At 29.2% G+C, this 18359-nt stretch overlaps 2 protein-coding genes across 3 annotated transcripts; both read right to left on the bottom strand.

The window, feature by feature from the left end:
• Positions 1 to 7560: 7560 nt before the first annotated feature.
• LOC111298556 (uncharacterized) lies at positions 7561 to 9518 on the bottom strand. The gene has a single exon (XM_022893275.2). The coding sequence runs from the start codon at positions 9170 to 9172 to the stop codon at positions 7766 to 7768; it is 1407 nt and encodes a 468-aa protein (XP_022749010.2). The 5' UTR covers positions 9173 to 9518; the 3' UTR covers positions 7561 to 7765.
• Positions 9519 to 10977: 1459 nt separating this feature from the next.
• On the bottom strand, positions 10978 to 13621 carry LOC111298555 (28 kDa ribonucleoprotein, chloroplastic-like). Of its 2 annotated transcripts, none has more exons than XM_022893274.2 (4): positions 13023 to 13621; positions 11877 to 11978; positions 11434 to 11706; positions 10978 to 11346 (listed from the first exon to the last, which is right to left on the bottom strand). In XM_022893274.2, exons 1-4 carry the CDS (start codon positions 13455 to 13457, stop codon positions 11293 to 11295), a joined length of 864 nt encoding a protein of 287 aa, XP_022749009.2. In that variant the 5' UTR covers positions 13458 to 13621; the 3' UTR covers positions 10978 to 11292. The 2 variants fall into 2 exon arrangements, with proteins under 2 accessions (XP_022749009.2, XP_022749008.2); XM_022893273.2 differs by having other exon boundaries at positions 10978 to 11358; positions 13023 to 13590.
• Positions 13622 to 18359: the final 4738 nt, after the last annotated feature.

The raw sequence follows: 18359 nt of genomic DNA on the forward strand, positions 1-18359 counted from the left end.
CATAAAAGAAAAAAAAAAAAAAAAGAAACTGTAATTCTGTAGACTACAGCCAGGGTATAAATTGTAACTAGGAAGTCAAGGCAATAGCAGTGAATGTCTTGGTCTGATGGTCTCCATGGTTGTGATCTACAGTCAGGGCATAACTTATAACTAGAAAGTCAGCAATAAAAGTGAATGTCTTGGTCTGATGGTCTCCATTGTTGTGAATGTGAACTGTGGTTTTTGCCTTTTTAGCTCCAAGTATGTTCACCATATTATACTTTTATTCATGATGTTTCCATGAGAAATAGTTATTCATCATATTTACTCAAAATTTTACTTTTTTTTTCAATTAAATCCTTATAAACTTTTAAAAGGTTATGTGGTACAACACATCATGTTTATATTAATATGGAAATTTTACCTTTTGAAGAAGTCTTCTATAAAAAAAGGGGTTTGGTTACTTTTGAACTTGTCTTTAGATTAATAAAAGAAGTCTTCTTTTTCTAAAGAAAGCTCTCAAGTTGAATAGTAATTGTTGATCATGCTTTGAGACCTAAACAAAATACATGATGATTAATGTAGGGAAAATGGGGTTAACATAAGAAAAATCTACTAAATGACAAATTAACAGCACAAAAAGAAAAATTACCTAATTAATATTTAATTTTTATAAAAAATCCTACTTTCTTAATGATAATTATGATTTTTTTTGCATAAAAAAAAGTCCTCGCTTAAAATGTTAAGATTTAAAATTTAATTTTATATAATATTAATTTTTTAAAATATTATATAAATTAATTAATTTAAATTTTGAGTTTAATTATGATAATCAATTAAAGTTTAAGAGAGGCTTTAATTCAGGTTTAGCTGTTATCTTTAGAATAAAAAGCATAGGGTTAAAGGTATTGAGTCTTTTTACAAGGCAAAAAAAGTATATTCTAATTTTAAATTTCTTTCTTTTCTTCCCTTTTGTGTTGTCTAGTATTTCAAGGACAAACAGCACAAAACCTTGCTTTAGAAAGTTGAGACCTAAAGGGATTATGCAATTCCAAGTGGGTGGATGAGGTGCCCAAAAAAAAGTTGAAAACATAAATGAAATTGATTATACTATACAAAGTGCTAACATATAAAATTCCATTTAAATTCATATATTTATTTTTAATTAAAATTACAAGTATAACAAAACTTATAATCATAATCAAACATTACATTTATATATTTATCATTTCATTAATACGAATTTGTTTCAATAATATTTTTTCCATACCAACATAAATAATTTTGAATATATAATTTTTACGATATATAATATATCTTATTGTAATTTGAGAGATTAAATAATTAATTTATTGTTACCGACATTTTCTTTTATATAATTATCAGTGAAAAAATCTTATAATTGAAGCACAAATATAACTATATAATTTAGCTAGCCAAGGATGATGAATCAATTGTTTAGAAAATAAAATGATGAGAAAGCATGGAAAATAAATAACTTTAAGGAGGCAAAAAAAAAAAGAAAAAAAGTAAAGCTATAATTTTTTTTTATTTTGCTTATTTGCCTAAAAAATATGGAACCATTGACCATTAACCTAATCAATGTTGTTCTTAAAAATGTCATTAATGGACTGTTCATAGCTAAAAAAAAGTCATTAGACCCTCTCCCAAAGCTTAGATACAAGAATGTGGGATTGGAACTAGAGACCATAATGCTGTGTTGTGTTTTCCAATCCTTGAGTCACCTTTATTTTATTCTTACAAAGGATCTTTTCTTTTCTTTTGTTTCCTTTTTTTAGTAATTAAAGGTCAATATAGGGAAACTAGAGCATATAAATATGTCCCATGGTAATAATTTCAACACACAAAATAGATTTGATAATTTTATATATAATATGATAATAAAATAAAAAATATATAATTTAAAATTTTGATAAAAATTATATATATTTAATAAAATTAAAAAATATATTTTATATTAATATATTAATACAAATTATAATAAAATAATTTTTATATTTTATAATGTATAATAAAAAATCGACATATCATGAATATACACGAATTATCAAATTTAAAGCGAAGCATTCTTAGAAAGTTTTTATAACATTTATGTTAACATAAACAAAACCTTAACATTTATGTTAAAAGCTTTTTAATACTATTTATTTTATTTTCAACAAATGTAAATATAAATTAAATTGTAAATTTTTTATTATAAATTAATTCAAAGTAGTCAATAAAGAAATTACTCAAAATGGATCAAAGTATTTTTTTTAATTTTTTAATAATATTTCTTACAATTTGTTATACTTCGTCAAAGTGAAAAAAAAAAAAAAAAAAAAAAAAAAAGGTGGCGAGGAAAAATATGAGGAGACAGTTGTCAGGTTTTAGAATTATTAACGTAATGTTAAGGATCCAAAGAAGACGGGAGGGGTTAAGTCAATGTTAAGGGAAAAACCGACAAGGCCACGTGCTTTCTATTCGCTGTTCAAATGCCACGTCAGCCGACAAAGTACGCGGCTCAGTGGATTACCCTAACCTTTCTTTTGCTTACGCTTTTTTAGTCCGAGAGAGCTTGGCACCTTTTTCTAACTAAAAAATACACAATTTTCCCTAATTTTCCCACGTGCTTTTTCTTTTTTTTTTTTTACATATTTTCTCTAATTTTGATAAAATCTGATTGTATTTATCAATTTTTTCAAAAAATTTCAAGAATTTATAAAAAAAAATTTTGAGAATAAATTTGATTATTTAAAATACGAATAAAAATAATATGCAAAAATATCAATTTAAAATTCTAATAATAAGTATATATATAAATTTAATAAAATTAAAAAATATATTTTATATTTTTATTTAAAATATGATTTATGATAAATAATTTTTATATAAAATACGATATAAATATAAAAATTTTTATATTTTATACGAAATTAATATATAAATTATCAAATCTATTTAACATTCATACTTAACTATTGTGTTAAATTAAAAATAAAGATACCCTTTAAGTTTGATTAATACAAACTCTATGTCATAAAAAAGGAACTAATAAAAATTAAAATAATTACTTTTTAAATAAACTAATATCAAACTTGATTGACATCTTTAAATGTTAATTTGAATTCAAGCTTGATTTATTTTAATATTATTTATATTAAAAATATTATTAAAATAATTAAAATTTATATTATATTAATACTTTTAAATATGTTATAAATTAAAACTAAATAAAATATATTTTATTAATAATATAAATTCCTAATAAATTCAATAGCATTATAATTGAGTTTATTTTTCTCTTTGAAAAATTGTTGTTTTTTTATTACTTAAAAATATAAAATATTTATTTGCTCTAATTCTTTTTCTTTAAAAAAAATGTTTTTTCAAGGCAGTGAGAGTCAAACAAGTGAAGAAGCGCGTGGAATGCAACATTTATTACTCCTACTTCCTTGAGTATACATTAAAGAGACATTGGTACGGAAGCGTGGGTTTCTAAAACTTCATTTTTACATTTCTTTTTAATGATTTTGTGGTTGGTTGGTCGCCTTGCTTTTGTTTGGTTCGTTTTAACTTTTAAATTTGATTTTTTTTTTTTAAATTTAGAAATAAATAAATTATTTAATTTTTTAGATCAAGATAAAATATATCATATCTAATAATTTATAATAAATAATTATAAATCGTGTATTAAAGATAATTTCAACAAATGATCATCGATAAGATTCGAATCTATTATCTTTTCATTAAAAATGATGAAATTTAAATATTAAATTCTATTGATTACTTGGGTGTACAATATTTATTTGATTAATTTGATTACAATGAAAATCAAAATTTATTGATCGAATTATCTTTTTAATTGAATTAAAATATTTTAATTAATTTAATCAAGTTTAATTTTAAATTTTAACATCTATACAAAATAAAATTTCATCTTAAAAACATAAATCTCCCAAGAAATACTCAAATACCCATAATAAGTCAGAAACTCCAACAATATAAAACTTGAAAGATGTAATAAAGATTTAAAAATAATTCTTGGGTAATTCAGTTAACCTAATGAACTAACTAATGAAAATATCTAAAAACTTCTTCTAGTAATCAACCAAAAATATCATTGATCGAATTAATAAAATTTATTCGATTCAATCAGTTAATTCAATTTTAGCACGATCATGTACACCCTACGCATACTTTACATTTCTTTATGTTTGAGAAGTTAAATTTGATGATTTCTTTAGGAACTTTATATATCATTTTGCAATGGGTGCAACCAAAGGTTTGAACCAAAGTCTTTATCAGGAAAAGAATAAACTAAAGCAAAAGCTGAGATGCAATATGTTTTGTCTTAACTTAAAAAAAAAAAAAAAAAAAACTCAAATTTATTCAAAGTCCTTTGGTTCGAGTTCAAATCGAGTTCATATTTATATTAATAACTTATATATTTGTTCAAGTCTGTTCTATTCAGATTTAAAATTTTTTTCAAGATCTACTCAAATTAAAAAAATAAATTTCAAATTCACCTATTAAACTTAATTTATATAATAAAAAAAATTAAGAAAAGTATGATTAAATTAAGTTTAATAAAATTATATTTAATTTAAATATATATAAATTAAAAATAATAATTAAGTTTAATAAAATATATTTTTTTTTATTTTTAATTTATATATATGTATGAATTAATTTATATATAATTAACATATATATAAAATAAAAAATTTATATATATATATGAATTCGAGTTGAGTTGCATTAGGTTCGAGTTTTAAATTTTTTGTTCAAGATACAGCTTGAAATTTGAATGAATAAAAAAATTATACTTAAAACTGTTAAATGAAATTTAATTTTTTGTTCATGCCCTCATAAAATTTGGATGAGCCTTCAAACTTAAACGGATAATCCAACTCTTAAATAGGTCTAAACCAAATTATGTGTGTGCTTAAGGGTTAAACACAGCAAATGGCAAATTGTCCGAAATAAGCAAATAAGAAGATAAAACATTTGCCGGAGAATAAAGGCAATGAAGATGTTGTTGATTATTGACATTTAGCAAGTTTTTTAGGGATGCAAATGGAATTATTTGGAAAGAAATAGAATGATATAATGTACTCAAGTAATTGATTTAATGGTTTGTATATATAAGTTTTTGCTAAAAAACGAGGTTCAAATCCTCACTCTCTCCATGGATCATTGTGAAATAGATTATGATTAAATGTAAATAATATAATTCAACTTGAATTAATTCGACTTAAACTTGATTTGATTTGTCCAATTGACAAGTCTATTTGTAAGATTAAAATTAGGAATGACATCGGGTCGGGTTTTGCTCGCTCCGAACTCGATTCGATTTTATGCTTATTAAATTCGAATTCATCTGACCTGATAATATGTAAATCGTATCCGAACCGACCCGATCCGACCCGAAATTAATAAAATATTATTTTTAAAATATAAAATATTATTTTTTAAATATAAATATTTAAAAATATCATTATAGAAATATATATAAATAATTAATTAATTAATTAAAAAATAATTTTTTAATAATGTCGGATCGGGTAGGGTCGGGTTTTAGGCATACCCGAACCCGACTCGACCCCGATTATTACTTAATCTACCCGATCCGACCCCGATCCGAAACTCGAAATTAAAAAAAAAAAAAAAACTCGACCCTATAGATTCGAGTCGGACTGAAACCCGTCGGGGACGGACTTGATTGCCGTCCCTAATTAAAATAGACAAAAACAGGAAAATTAAAGTTGAGAGGCACTCAGAATCATTTTAGGCATAAGATGCATTTGGGAATTTAAGGGTAAAGGAGATAAGATTCACAACATGGATCAATGACCGCATATATGATAAACTTATCTTCAAATTATTCCCCTTTTAGTATGTTGAAGTAATATCAATGAAAAAGTCATGGAGACAGGAATCAAAATGGACTCCTCTCATATAATATTAGCAACAAGATTGATTTATTTACATTATCTATATCTCAAGGCTGAAGGTGGTGGCTGGTGGGGTCTTGACACTGAAAGCCAATTTAGCAATGAAAGGTCCTATTTGGATTAGATTAGATACACAATTAAAGAGCATACAAGGAAAATAATTGTAGAAGAGCTTTGTTTTCTTTTCAACCAAAGATAGATGCACAAACAAAGAGCAAATCAATTTCTATGGGATTATTCTCAAGTAGTAAAGACAGTATTTTATTTTTATTGTTTAGATTCAATTTTTTTTTCATAAATTTATTAGATCCAACGTAAATAAATTTATTTAAATCAACCCGGAAAAAATATGTACAAGACAAAATCTAAAAATTTTTGAACGTCTAAAAAATTTTTTAAATACACTATAAGTTAAAGAATAAACCTTAAGATTGTGTGAGAAAGAAATTACACTCAAATAAAGTTTAGATTAATCCTTTCACTTGTTAGTCAAGAAAGATACATGAGCATGAGTTCTAACTTGGTAACTCTTCATTCCCTTGTAAGTAAATTAAACATGCCCTAGGTGAAAAAAAGAAAAATAGCAAATCAGGAAATATTAGTATGGAAATGTGAATTTTTTTTTTTTTATATATATGTTTTCAGGATAGCTTGTCATCAATGAGCATCATAGAAAAAAGACCCACTGTTGGGGAAAGCCATGAACACTGATCTTGACTCTTATAACAAGTCAGAGAAAGTTTCAAAAGCTGAATAGAGAGATGAATTTGTTTATGGAGATTAATAAGATTAGTCAAACCTGCAATTGTAAGATCATCATTTTATTTCAGAACTCATATTATTTGGTGTCATATAGCTGTTATGGAGCTTTGCATTATAAAAGGAGAAATGTAAAGGCAAATAGGCAACCAATCCTTAATTATATCCTGAAAGCACAGCAGATAATAGTACTTGGGAACATTGCATCAACTGTAAATCGTGCTGTTTCAGTATGCCTTGCAGTTTAACTTGTCTGAAATATGTATTTGTGATCAGCAAAACTGGGTTACTATTATCAGGGAAGTTCCATTGTTCAGAGGTCAGAACTTCTAATCCAACAATAATGTAGTATTTAATATTAAGAGCATTTATAATTTGATTTTAATCGAATTAATTAAATTGATTTAATTGATTAATTGATTGATTACTAAATTAATTTCTATCTATTAATAAAAATGATTTTAGAGAAATTTTAATTTTTGATTGATTCAATTTTCAAATCAAATTAATTGAAATTTTAATCAAAATATAATATAATTTAAATATAAAATTAAAAATACAAGAAATGATTATTTTATTTCATAAATTATTAAAATTTTTAACGTAATATTTTGGTATTTAAATATTTTATTAAATAATTTTACTTAATTTATTTAAAATATAAAAAATTAAAAGTTTAAAATATAATTTAATTTAAATATATTTATTATTTGATTAATAAAAAATTAATCAAATCGATCAAATTAAATTGATCAATTAATTTTTAAAATTAATAAATTCAATTTAATTAATTTAATTCAAAATTAACTAAATCTATCAAAATAAAACACTTGTCTAATATAGGTATAGTCCGTCATGATATAAAAAGAACAATAATGAAGTAAATATTCAGTATTCATCTCATTACAAGAAGAGAAATGTACCCAAAAAAAAAAAAAAATTTCTAGTAGCCCCCCAAAAACTAACGTTAATCTTTCAACTATGACAAAAAAAGGTTCATGAACTTTGAGCAAGAGCCCTCAAGGCCTCACAAAAAACTACTGTTTCAATTAAGTCCCTGATTCTCAATTTCAAAGGAAACTCAAGTCATCCACCGAAAGGTTTCGATGCAAATTCCCCTTTTTTCTAGCGGCAACACCACCACCACCAGGTCCACAACTAATGGAAATTTCACACCCACAAATGTTACCAAAACATGAAAACACTCCCCCTGTTTCTGTATGTCTTCTAACATGTCTTGGTTTTTTGGTCGTTGTAGTATTCCCACTGGACACGTGACTAGAAATTTCACTACCTCTGTCATACACTGGTGGCAGTTCGGTTCTCCATCTTTCAAGTTTTGATCGAAGCCCTTCATTGCTTTCGTCTAAACTCCACCCTCCGACCAATGAACTCTCTGTCTCTTCTATCCTGTTAAGGTACATGTTTTTGACCACCGCAGCCGACACTTCTGATGGTGATGGACTCATTTCTGAATCGTTCCAAATTGTCGACCCACCCTTTTTTTTCGGAGCCCCGTAATCCGACCCCTTACATCTTAACCCAGCCGGTGACTTGCCAGGTGGTGTTTTCAACCTAGTTTTTGGACCATTGTTGCCTTTTTCCGCTGACACCTCCACGATTTCAGGACCTTTTCTTGCTGGATCATCCGATCCGTTGATAATCGAACTTGGTTTTCCCTTTTTATTACTTTTTTCAAACTTGTAATTTGCCATAGAACTCCCCGTTGAATTAGATCCATAGTTGTTTTTACCAATTTCTGACCCGTTAACCGCTGACCCGCCATTGATAATGGATGACCCTTTGATGGGTCTCCTGGGCCATAGATCTGACCCGAAAATCGAACTGGAATCACTCTTGGTACGTCGAAGCTCGGGTTTGATTAACCCATTAAGCGAAAGCTGATGGTCATTTTTATTAGTTTTGGTAGAGCTCGGAGGATTGTTTTTGGAGCTTTGAAACGGGTCTTCCTCGCCCATTAAATATTGATACCCGACCGCCGACGACCCCATTTGCAAATACAAAGGCATGCTCCTCTTGGAACTATCAAGCAACGCCACCCCAATGTTCAAAATCCCTTGTGGCCGACCCGACGGTCTCCGAACCTGAAGCACCTCGAATCTCATCCCTAGTTGGACTTCATGACGATGGCGCGGCCGGGATATTGAGGGGAAAAGGTTTCCGATAATGGCTCGGACGGTTCCCAATTGGATGTCACGGAACCAATGTACGGCGTAGAGTTCGATCATGACAGCTGACGTTTCACCGTAGAGAAACTCGTCGTCGATACGGAAAATGAACTTGTCGTTCCATGTTGGGTTGGTGTGACCTTGGGTGTCGATTCGGGTCGAAAGCTTGCGTTCCCGATGGACCCAAGCCACCGCGTAGGTTCGCATTTTGCGACGACATACGGGCTCCAAGTCTTGGGCGGAGATCAAGTTGAGTTCCAATATCTGGTATGGTGCCAAAATGCTCATAATTTTGGCTAAGAAGAAGGAAGAAAAAAAACTGCTAATATTAACGTTAAATGATTCGGGGCTTTAACGTCGGTTTTTCTTTTCGTCGTCGTTAAAGTTGTTGTTTATATCTATTAACGACGAAAGGTGGGGGCCACTATCGTCGAAGAAATATTGAAGAGAATAACGGAGGAAGAGAATAAAATCGAGGGCATATAGAAATAGTGTGGGATTTGTGTAACAGATGAAACCGTTGTTTCAAATGTTTGTGGTAATAAATTTGTGCTTTTTTGGGTAAAAAAAAAATATTTGTGTCTTGTTGAGAGCTAGAAAGTTGAGATCGTTTTGTTTTTAAATGTCAATTAAAATTTTTTTTGACTTTGATTAAATCATATAAGATTTTTTTTATACTTAAGATCACGAATATTTGAATATTGATTATTAAAATTAATAATTTAATACTTTATCTATAATTCATGTGATTATTTATATATTTAAGATTTTTTTTTACATGAAGCCAAACTTGAAAAATAAAAACTCATTTATTGATTACTTAGTGCAAGAGTTAGCAAACATAGATGGATAAAACTTATATGAAATTTTATAAGAGAAATTCGTAAAATTTTTAATTAAAAATAAGTAAATAAAAATTTTAATAAAAAATATGAATTAATAAATTGATTGAGTTTATTGTGAAGATCAATAACATGTAAAAAAAATTAAAAATATTATTTATAATTCAAATTTGATCAATACTTATTTAACAGTAAAACTTTTGTTAATATTTTTATTAAAAATATTTAATTAACAAATATATCATAATTAATTAAATTTTTTTTGAAATTTTGCATATGTGATTTATGTGATTAGATTTTTTAATCTATCTGTTTTGATTTTTTATTTTAATTTTTATTTATTCATCTAATAAAAACTTTTACGAATTTCACCTATAAAATTTTAGGTAAATTTTTCTTAACATAGGTTAGTGTTTAGAATTTTGGGCCTTCAAATTCAGAAAGCTTTCTATTTTGTATTGATTCATGAAAATTTAGAAGAACCAATGTTCAAATTTCAAATTATTATGAAAACAAATGAAATTATTAGAATGATAGATTTCTAATCTTAAACTCATCAACTCTTCAATTCAATCCCTTGATTTTGTCAGATAAACTCACACTCTTCTAAGGCACATCTAACCCACCAGAAATTGGCATCGCTCACCTTACCTTACCAGCATTTTTTAAGCAATTGATAAAGCAATTTTCATGTGGTTTCCTTTTTTACTGTTAAGATTGCTGACATAACTATATGTGAATTACCTTCATTTTATTAATGGTGGAAGTCAAATTGAGTTTAGTTTATTCATTTTTTTGTTGTTCACTAGCTCATAGGGAATTTTATATAAATTTTGATGAATCTCATATAATTTTTTTAATTGTGATTGATTAATTGTACTATAATGATTGTAAGTGACATACTCCCTTCGAAGCCATCATTTTTAGTGCAGATCTCTCATGTTGAGTTTACTCTAATGCTTTGAGTGAAATAAGTGTTCCTAGGTTTAAACTTCTATGAACAATGGAAACATACATGCAATAATTCAATGGAACTTTTTAACTCTATCAGAGATTCAATAAATTGGGGCTCCTTTGCTGTGAAATGTCAGCATGCATTTCTGCAACTAATACAACTTGGCATATAACTAGTAAAATTTGCAATTTCCATGAATCAAGACTTAGATTTTTTCTATTTTTTTTTTTTGAGTGAGGGGAATGATTAAAGATGATGTTCCTTTGCCATCAGGCTATCAAGATTGCGAACTATGATGTTCAAGACACTGCCTGTTCTTGCACCCTTACAAGTAACAACAGCAGTTGTTAGTTGTCAATTATGAACCACAAAGAACAATTCATGTCTTAGTCCAATGAACAATCAAAGGTGAAAATGAGATTTGTTATGAGTTCCACTCATAAGATGCTGAAGGGGAAAATGAAGTATATATCACAAGGAGAAATGAAAAGGAATTTCAGGTCACTCAGGGTGATTGATTATATTATCTGAATGACTCCCTCCTTCTATCTCCTCTAAGAGATTGATAGTTACTGCCAATGCTTCTGGAATTCACATTTTCAATCGTGATCTTATGATCGTCTTCCTTGAGCCCGGCTCACCCGGATTGCCCTTCCTTCTAGTTCCTGAAAAGTGAACTATAGACCTTGGTAAATGGATGTCTGATGCATTAAGAATAAGCACACAGAAAGAACAAAAGTAGGAATTGATACCACTCCATTAAGATATTGAAGAGCAGATTCCATCTCTGATTTTGTCGAGTAGCTGACAAAGCCATAACCCTGCGACCTTCCTGTCTCCCCATCGTATAAAACCCTTGCTCCAACGACATTTCCATATTCTTGGAAGGCTTGTGTCAAACTTTCAGATGTGACAGACCATGATAGATTCCCAATAAAAAGCTTGTATTCGGTTTCTGGATATAAAGGTTCTCTAGGTCTTGGTTTGTCCGAAAAGTTCACCCTCAAATTTCGACCAAGATATTCCTGAAACAGACATTCAAGAGTGAAACATTTTGAATTAACAAACATTTGGTTTAGAATTATCGGGTTATTCAGCCAATTCAAATATGAGAACTAGTCTCCTGTTGTGTGCTCAAGTATGCACTAGCACGCATACAACAAGAAATACATAAATGAAATGGAGAAATTCTTACACTTCCATCCAGATTTTCAATAACTGCGTTACAATCTTCAATGGTGCTCATTGTCACGAATGCAAAGCCCCTGCTTTTCCCAGTGTTTCTATTGTAAAGCACCTAAAACCATTCACAAAATCTATTAGAAAACAGAAAAATGATATATTACACAGAATGCCATGAAAGTGATTTGTGTGAGCTATGTCCTTTCCCTTAATTCAACACAATATAAATTAACTAGAAATCTAGATACCACTATATCAGTAATGAGGAAAGAAAAACCTGGAGTGCTTGATTAATTTGCTCGGCATTTCTCTTTTCTCAGCTCTTAAATCTTAAACTTGTAAGTCAGGAAATAATCCATCTTTACTCTTTCATCCACTATAGCAATGTAATATTATGTAATTATGTAGTCAAACGTAATTCTAGATATTATTCCAAGGATCAAAGTGTGATGTTAAACAGCATTTTTAGATGTTCAAGACTCAAACTCAACATGATTGAAGTTAATGAAGCCTGACCTTCTTTATCCAAAGCTCAATCAACATCAAGTATCCCATTTGAGAATTGTTCATTCAGTATTTAGCAGGCCTGAACTTATTCAAAATTTTACTGTGTAGAACCAAGCTGAATCTGAAGCTGTGTCCTTTCATCTCAACAATCTCAAAACTTCTGTTGAGTTGTATTTACAAATTTAACTTCATATACTACTACCCAGTTTCATCATATAAATAATTGAAATTGGTGTGTAAATTAGCTTGGTGTTGAATTTATCAAGCCTCAAGAGTTCGACTTTCTGTAGCAAATAGGTCTCATACTCTCAAAGCATATAATCCTTGTATAATTCTGTCAGATCAACTACAAGATCCCCCAATTGCATGCCGGCTGAGGAAGTGGCATGAGAATTAATCTGCCTATCTCAATTGTCAACTAATAACTTTCTATTTTACAAATGAGGCTGTAATAGGAAGAGTTGCAGGTGTTAGGATTTGAATCCAATCCTGTAAATGTGACCCTATCGTTGTGGCTGTGTGATCCACCTGAACTAAACTCATGGATTCTTCAACTAATAAACTTTATTTCATGATCCTGGCATCTTTAACAACTCTCCTAGTAATCAAGAAGTCTATATTTGATCAGTCAAATTAATCACATATCACATACCTCAATAAGCTCTGGACTGCCATATTCTTGTATTATCCCAGCAAGTTGGGCACTGTCAACATTGTAAGGCAAGTTCCCAAAGTAAAGCTTAGTGTTCACAGGAGACTCAGCTTCACTCTCAGCCTCAGCTTCAGCTTCTCCTTCCTTCTCCTCTTCCTCCACCAAACTTTCTTCCACTTGGGCAGTTGCCGCAGCTTCTTGTTGGGTAACAGCAGCAGATACCTTAAGCACACGCCACTTTTGAACTGTGCCGTTTGTGGGGAAAAGCTCATGAGTGAAGTAAGAGTGAGATATCGATGATATCATGCGAGTAGATGGAAAATTGAGGACAGAATGATCAGCTTCAGCTGTCAATTTCTTAAAACGCATGCATTTGAGGGTCTGGATGAATTGAGAGAAAGATGAGCCCACTGCTGCTGCAGCTGTTGCAGCCATGGTTATGTGGATGTACTGCACCAGTGGCAGCAATGGAGTCGGTGGTGGTGGTGGTGGTGGTGGTGTTGTTAGTGGTGGTTTTTCAGTTAAGAGGGATATGGAAATGGGAGCTGAAAAAGGTGCTACAATGCATGCAACCGGAGGGAGTGTAAAGTTATCCAAGCTGATGTGGGCAGATTCTGTCCAAAGATTGGGATAAGGTGAGTTCAGTTCACGTCAGCATGGATCAGCTTTTCTAGACTGTTTAAAGTGGTCTTTTTCCTTATGGGACTAGATCTTGGTTTATTTATAGTTTGTCCCCCTAGATCTTTTGGTGGGTTTTGGTCTTAATTAAGCATAAGGAGTTGCCTTTGAAAAAAAAAAAAAGTTCATAGGCTAAATAAATAAAAGAATCGCAGATTTTAAAATTTAAATTTAAATATATTAAATTTTATTTTATAAAAATAATTATATAAATTAACTGAAATTGTTTACTTTGTCAAATGATTTTTCATGTCTCATAAAATTATAGTAATTAGATCTACCAATTTTGAGTAAAGATGTAAAATTACAGGCATTGGCTACAATCAACACTCACATAACGACAACCTGAGATCTGGTTAAAACTTTGGAAGTCATTTCCAGCCCATAATTCTGTCCTCAAATATCTGCTATTTATACTGTCTTGTCCAAGAGTGATTTTTCCTGGAAATTTCGTGACCTTTACATTACCATGTACAGATTTCCAGGCAATTGCATAAGTGTTCTATTACATGAATCTGCCCTCGAAATGTGAGGCTTCCAAGTTTAACAATTCCTCTGATTAATTTTGTTGAACATCTAAACCAGATAGGGCCTTTTTGATGTCATATGATAAGAGAAAAAAAGAAAATATTGGTCTGAGAACTTTGTTCAAAAGAAAGAACTAATGTTCATCTGTTAAACAAGTGATTGTGCAAACTTAAATTTACTAACTCATAACTTCTGCAAATGGAGCAATGAACATGTAAATTCACATATGTAGAAAAATGATTGATTCATATTGTTTGTTTGTGAGATATAATTATAGAAATTGTCTAGAGACATTATTACATAGTTACACATTTTTCATATGTTAGGGATATTTTATGGTCCAAGATGTAAAATAGACGTTTTGCTTCAAAACATAAGTCATAAATCTGGGTTAATTCGATTTTTTAAGCCCGAATTAATGTGTTGAGTCAACCTAAAATCTCGAAATCAACATTAGTTTAATCAATTCAATTAATCATCTGATGATACATGAGAATGTTGACTTGTCATCTGTTAGATTGTTGACTGCTAGTTTATATTATGCTAGTAATTCAATTTTCATAGATATCAACCAAAAAAATTTCTCTTCTTTATTCTCTTATTAACTTTGACTTAAATGTCGAAACACAAACATTAAAAAAACCTTGGATCTTTACTATTATCCAACCTCTTATCTCATCTCGTGATTATAGCTTTTTGCCGTTATCAAGACAGCTTGGCACCAACGCCATATTTGTTTGATAACTCGAAAGTGTATAAATGAATCTCCATCGCCTATCAATCACCAAAGGGCCATAGACACTCCAAAAGCCGATAACAAATCCTAGTGCCATGCCTAAATTGAACAAAACTATTTTCAAATCTGTTGCTGGTTTCTCCACCGGACAATTTGTTCACAGAGAAATCAACAGCTTCTAGTGATCTCATCTCACCAATTTTTGTTCCAGTCAAAAGATTAAGTGACAAATTCAATGACTGCAGTTCGAATAAGATTGTCACTTCCATGGGGATCTCTCCTGATAAATTATTGTTGTTGAAATATATGCTGCTGACCAAGTTAAGATTTGTTCTATACTCAAGCATTTGACCTTTCATCATAATTAATGCAAAAAATGTACAGGAAAAAACTACAAAAGATGTATCAGTTACCTTAGCAAAAGGAATATGCTGTTTTCATACTAGAAAAGAAATGTCTAAAAAGAAGGTTTGGGTAAAAAAGGTGATACTCTAATTGTGGACTATCAGCTTCAAGTAAGTGCACAGGTCCAGTTGAAAATACTAATACACCTAAATTTCTATGGATCTTGCCAGCTTGGTCTTTCAGTTTAACATGTCTTCTCTGACTCGAAACTGTTGTTCCCGACCCTTTCTTTCCTCTAATTTTGAAATTACAGACAGCATCATCCTTGGACTTTCCTTGTCTTTACAGGACTTGCAGCAAAGATATGGCTTCGGGTTGTGTGTCTATTTTGAACCATATTATCGTTTTTCAAGGCTGTGCAACGTTTGCCTTTGATCCTGTTTATCTAAACAAAATATTGCAGAAAGCTCTGAGTTAAAAGAGTACTTAATGGTTGTACACAGAAATGTAAACACATCAAGTAAATGTTGCAGCAATTTGAGTAATGAATTAGAGATTTTAATTATTTGTTGTTTCTGTTGCCTTTCTCTCACCCAAATAAACATCATTACTTTCAAGAAAACAATATAATGTAACTCCTACGTTTAAAAGAAACATCCTATAGATTGTTTCAGGATATAGCATGTAGCCCAGGGCTCCACCTGCAATTATGCTTCTATTTAAGTTTTCTAATGATAGTGCAAAGCCTTTTTTATACACCAATTAGTTCCTTTTTAAAGAAATAGAATAAACAACACTAACACCAAAGATAGCAAATCATAGTTTGGATTGTATCCTGATATTATTCTGAAGTTTTAGTATGATTTGTTCATTTGAGTAATAGCATCAAAATCATAATCAGTTGTCAATCAATACGAAAAATTTAAGATTAAGAAATTGAATATGAATAAATTTTATTATATTTATAATCTGTTTGATTAATTAATAAATTTTAAAATATTGTTTGTGATAACAGTTTATCTTGTAATCAAGCCTGGCAGATTGATCATCTAGGTCTCAGTTCCTTCACCTTCTTCCTTGGATACACTACAAAATTTCCAAAGAATAAAAACAACCCCATCTCTGACAAAATCGAAACTTTCAATAATCAAATCTCAAATAGAGGTTAGAAATTTAAAAAAAAAAAAAAAAAAAAAACCTCTTGTTTTTATCAGGTTTGACTTGTGAGAGCTTATTCAGCTGTTGACAGCAACAAACTGTTGAATCTCGCTGGAGGGTGTTTCACTTTAAAGCTGATCAAACAAAGAAGAATGTTGTCGTTTTCACGAAGTGAAAAGGATTTAAAATAATTAAAATTAAATATATTTTATTATTCAAATCCATCATTTTAATTATAATACACAGCAAAAGTTGAAAAAAATGAAAAAAGTTGCATAGGTTCTGTCTAAAGACAATGCTTGAGACATAAGGCCAAACATTTTGTTGTTCTTTTCGAGAAAAAAAACCAAAATTGATCAGTGAACAAGACACTGACTGAAGGCTATGGTTCTGACAACCTAACTCTACCATGAAACAGTTTCTTTAGCTCAAATTCCAAAAAAAAAAACAAGAGAGACATAATCATCGTACTCCTTGATAAATACTGTAAAAAGAAATAACTTTGGGTTTATGAAAGTGGACCTCACAACATAAGCAGCTTGAATTTGACTAAAATATTAACAAATTTTTTGTCTTTTATTACTTAAATAAATTTTTATATTTTTATTATATTCAAATAATTTTTTATTTTTTATTTATATTACTTATGATAAAAGTTTGTTTTAAGTATAAATTAAATATTAAAGAATTATTTAAAAATAAATTAACATTTATGAGTTTATTTAAATCCAAAGTAAACGTAAAATGCTTATTTGAATTGTAATAAAAATTATTTAAATAAAATGATAGAATTCATAAATTTTTTTATTATTTTAATCTTTGAATTTCTTATCAATTTTAAATATTTTTTTGAGATAAAAGGAGATGTGTTGTGATTAAATGTCTTAGACTTCGTATTGATACATGATGAGAAAAATCTCATATTTTTTATGTATATATTTAAAAGTGCATGTCTCAATTATAAAAAAAAGGCTTAGGTGGTGGAAATCTCTCCCAACAACCAATGGAAAAAAGACCTTTACTTTTTGCATTGGAAGAAGAAAATTTACCAAATACAGAACAATCAACCCTTAATTTTGGTCATTTGAGACAAAAAGAACTTAGTAGAGATGGCAATCTAACATGAAGTCGATGAATCTTTATCTGACTCGATTTTATAGGATAAATATTTTTTTAAAATAAAGTTTTTGATTGAGTAATTGTGTAATTATTAAAAAAATTGAATCAAATTTTGATAAATTCGTCTTTATCCGATATATATATAATTAATTATTTAATATTATATTCATATATTTTTATTAAAAATAATATTTTATATTAAAAATAATATTTTATTAATTTAGAGTCGAATATAATTTTATATAATATCAAATCCAATCATGTTTGAATATTTAAAAAATAAAAAAATTAAATCAAATCAAATTAAATTTAAATATTAAATATATTAAATTATATTAAATTCAAGATAAGTAAAAATTCACCTTAACCCTATCCGTTATCATCTCTACTCAATAACAACTCAGCCAACCCTACAAAAGGCAAGTCATGTGATTATGAATGTGCTCTCACTTTCCACCTGTCTTTTTCTTTTCTTTTTTTTTTTGTTACGTTTTCCTTTGAGATTTTAGGGTTACATTTAAGCTTTGATTGCTTCCGAAGTTTTCAATTTCCCATTTTCTTCTTCTAAAAGAAGTTGTATGGAATGATTAGCACTGTTCATTGGTTATGATTTAAACACTAATATATGATGAAAATGAAGAGTATAAATGACATTTCTTCCCTTCTAAAATCTGGGTCATGAAAGCAACTTGCCAGGCCCTTCCCTGTACAAGACAAGCACTCAGCATGCAGCCAAACTGTGGTAGTTACAGCTTGCTGTTCATTCTTTTGCA

The sequence above is a fragment of the Durio zibethinus genome, chromosome 16, assembly GCF_047325235.1.
Source record: "Durio zibethinus cultivar Kanyao isolate XHJ-2024 chromosome 16, ASM4732523v1, whole genome shotgun sequence".
In the NCBI taxonomy this organism is placed as follows: Eukaryota; Viridiplantae; Streptophyta; class Magnoliopsida; order Malvales; family Malvaceae; genus Durio; species Durio zibethinus.

Coding starts and splice junctions, on each gene's coding strand:
- LOC111298556 (XM_022893275.2), bottom strand. CDS start 9,172: ATGAGCATTTTGGCACCATACCAGATATTGGAACTCAACTTGATCTCC.
- LOC111298555 (XM_022893273.2), bottom strand. CDS start 13,457: ATGGCTGCAACAGCTGCAGCAGCAGTGGGCTCATCTTTCTCTCAATTC. Junction 11,979..13,022: donor GCAGTCCAGAGCTTATTGAG/GTATGTGATATG, acceptor GAATGGTTTTAG/GTGCTTTACAATAGAAACAC. Junction 11,359..11,433: donor TTCAATATCTTAATGGAGTG/GTATCAATTCCT, acceptor CAAGGTCTATAG/TTCACTTTTCAGGAACTAGA.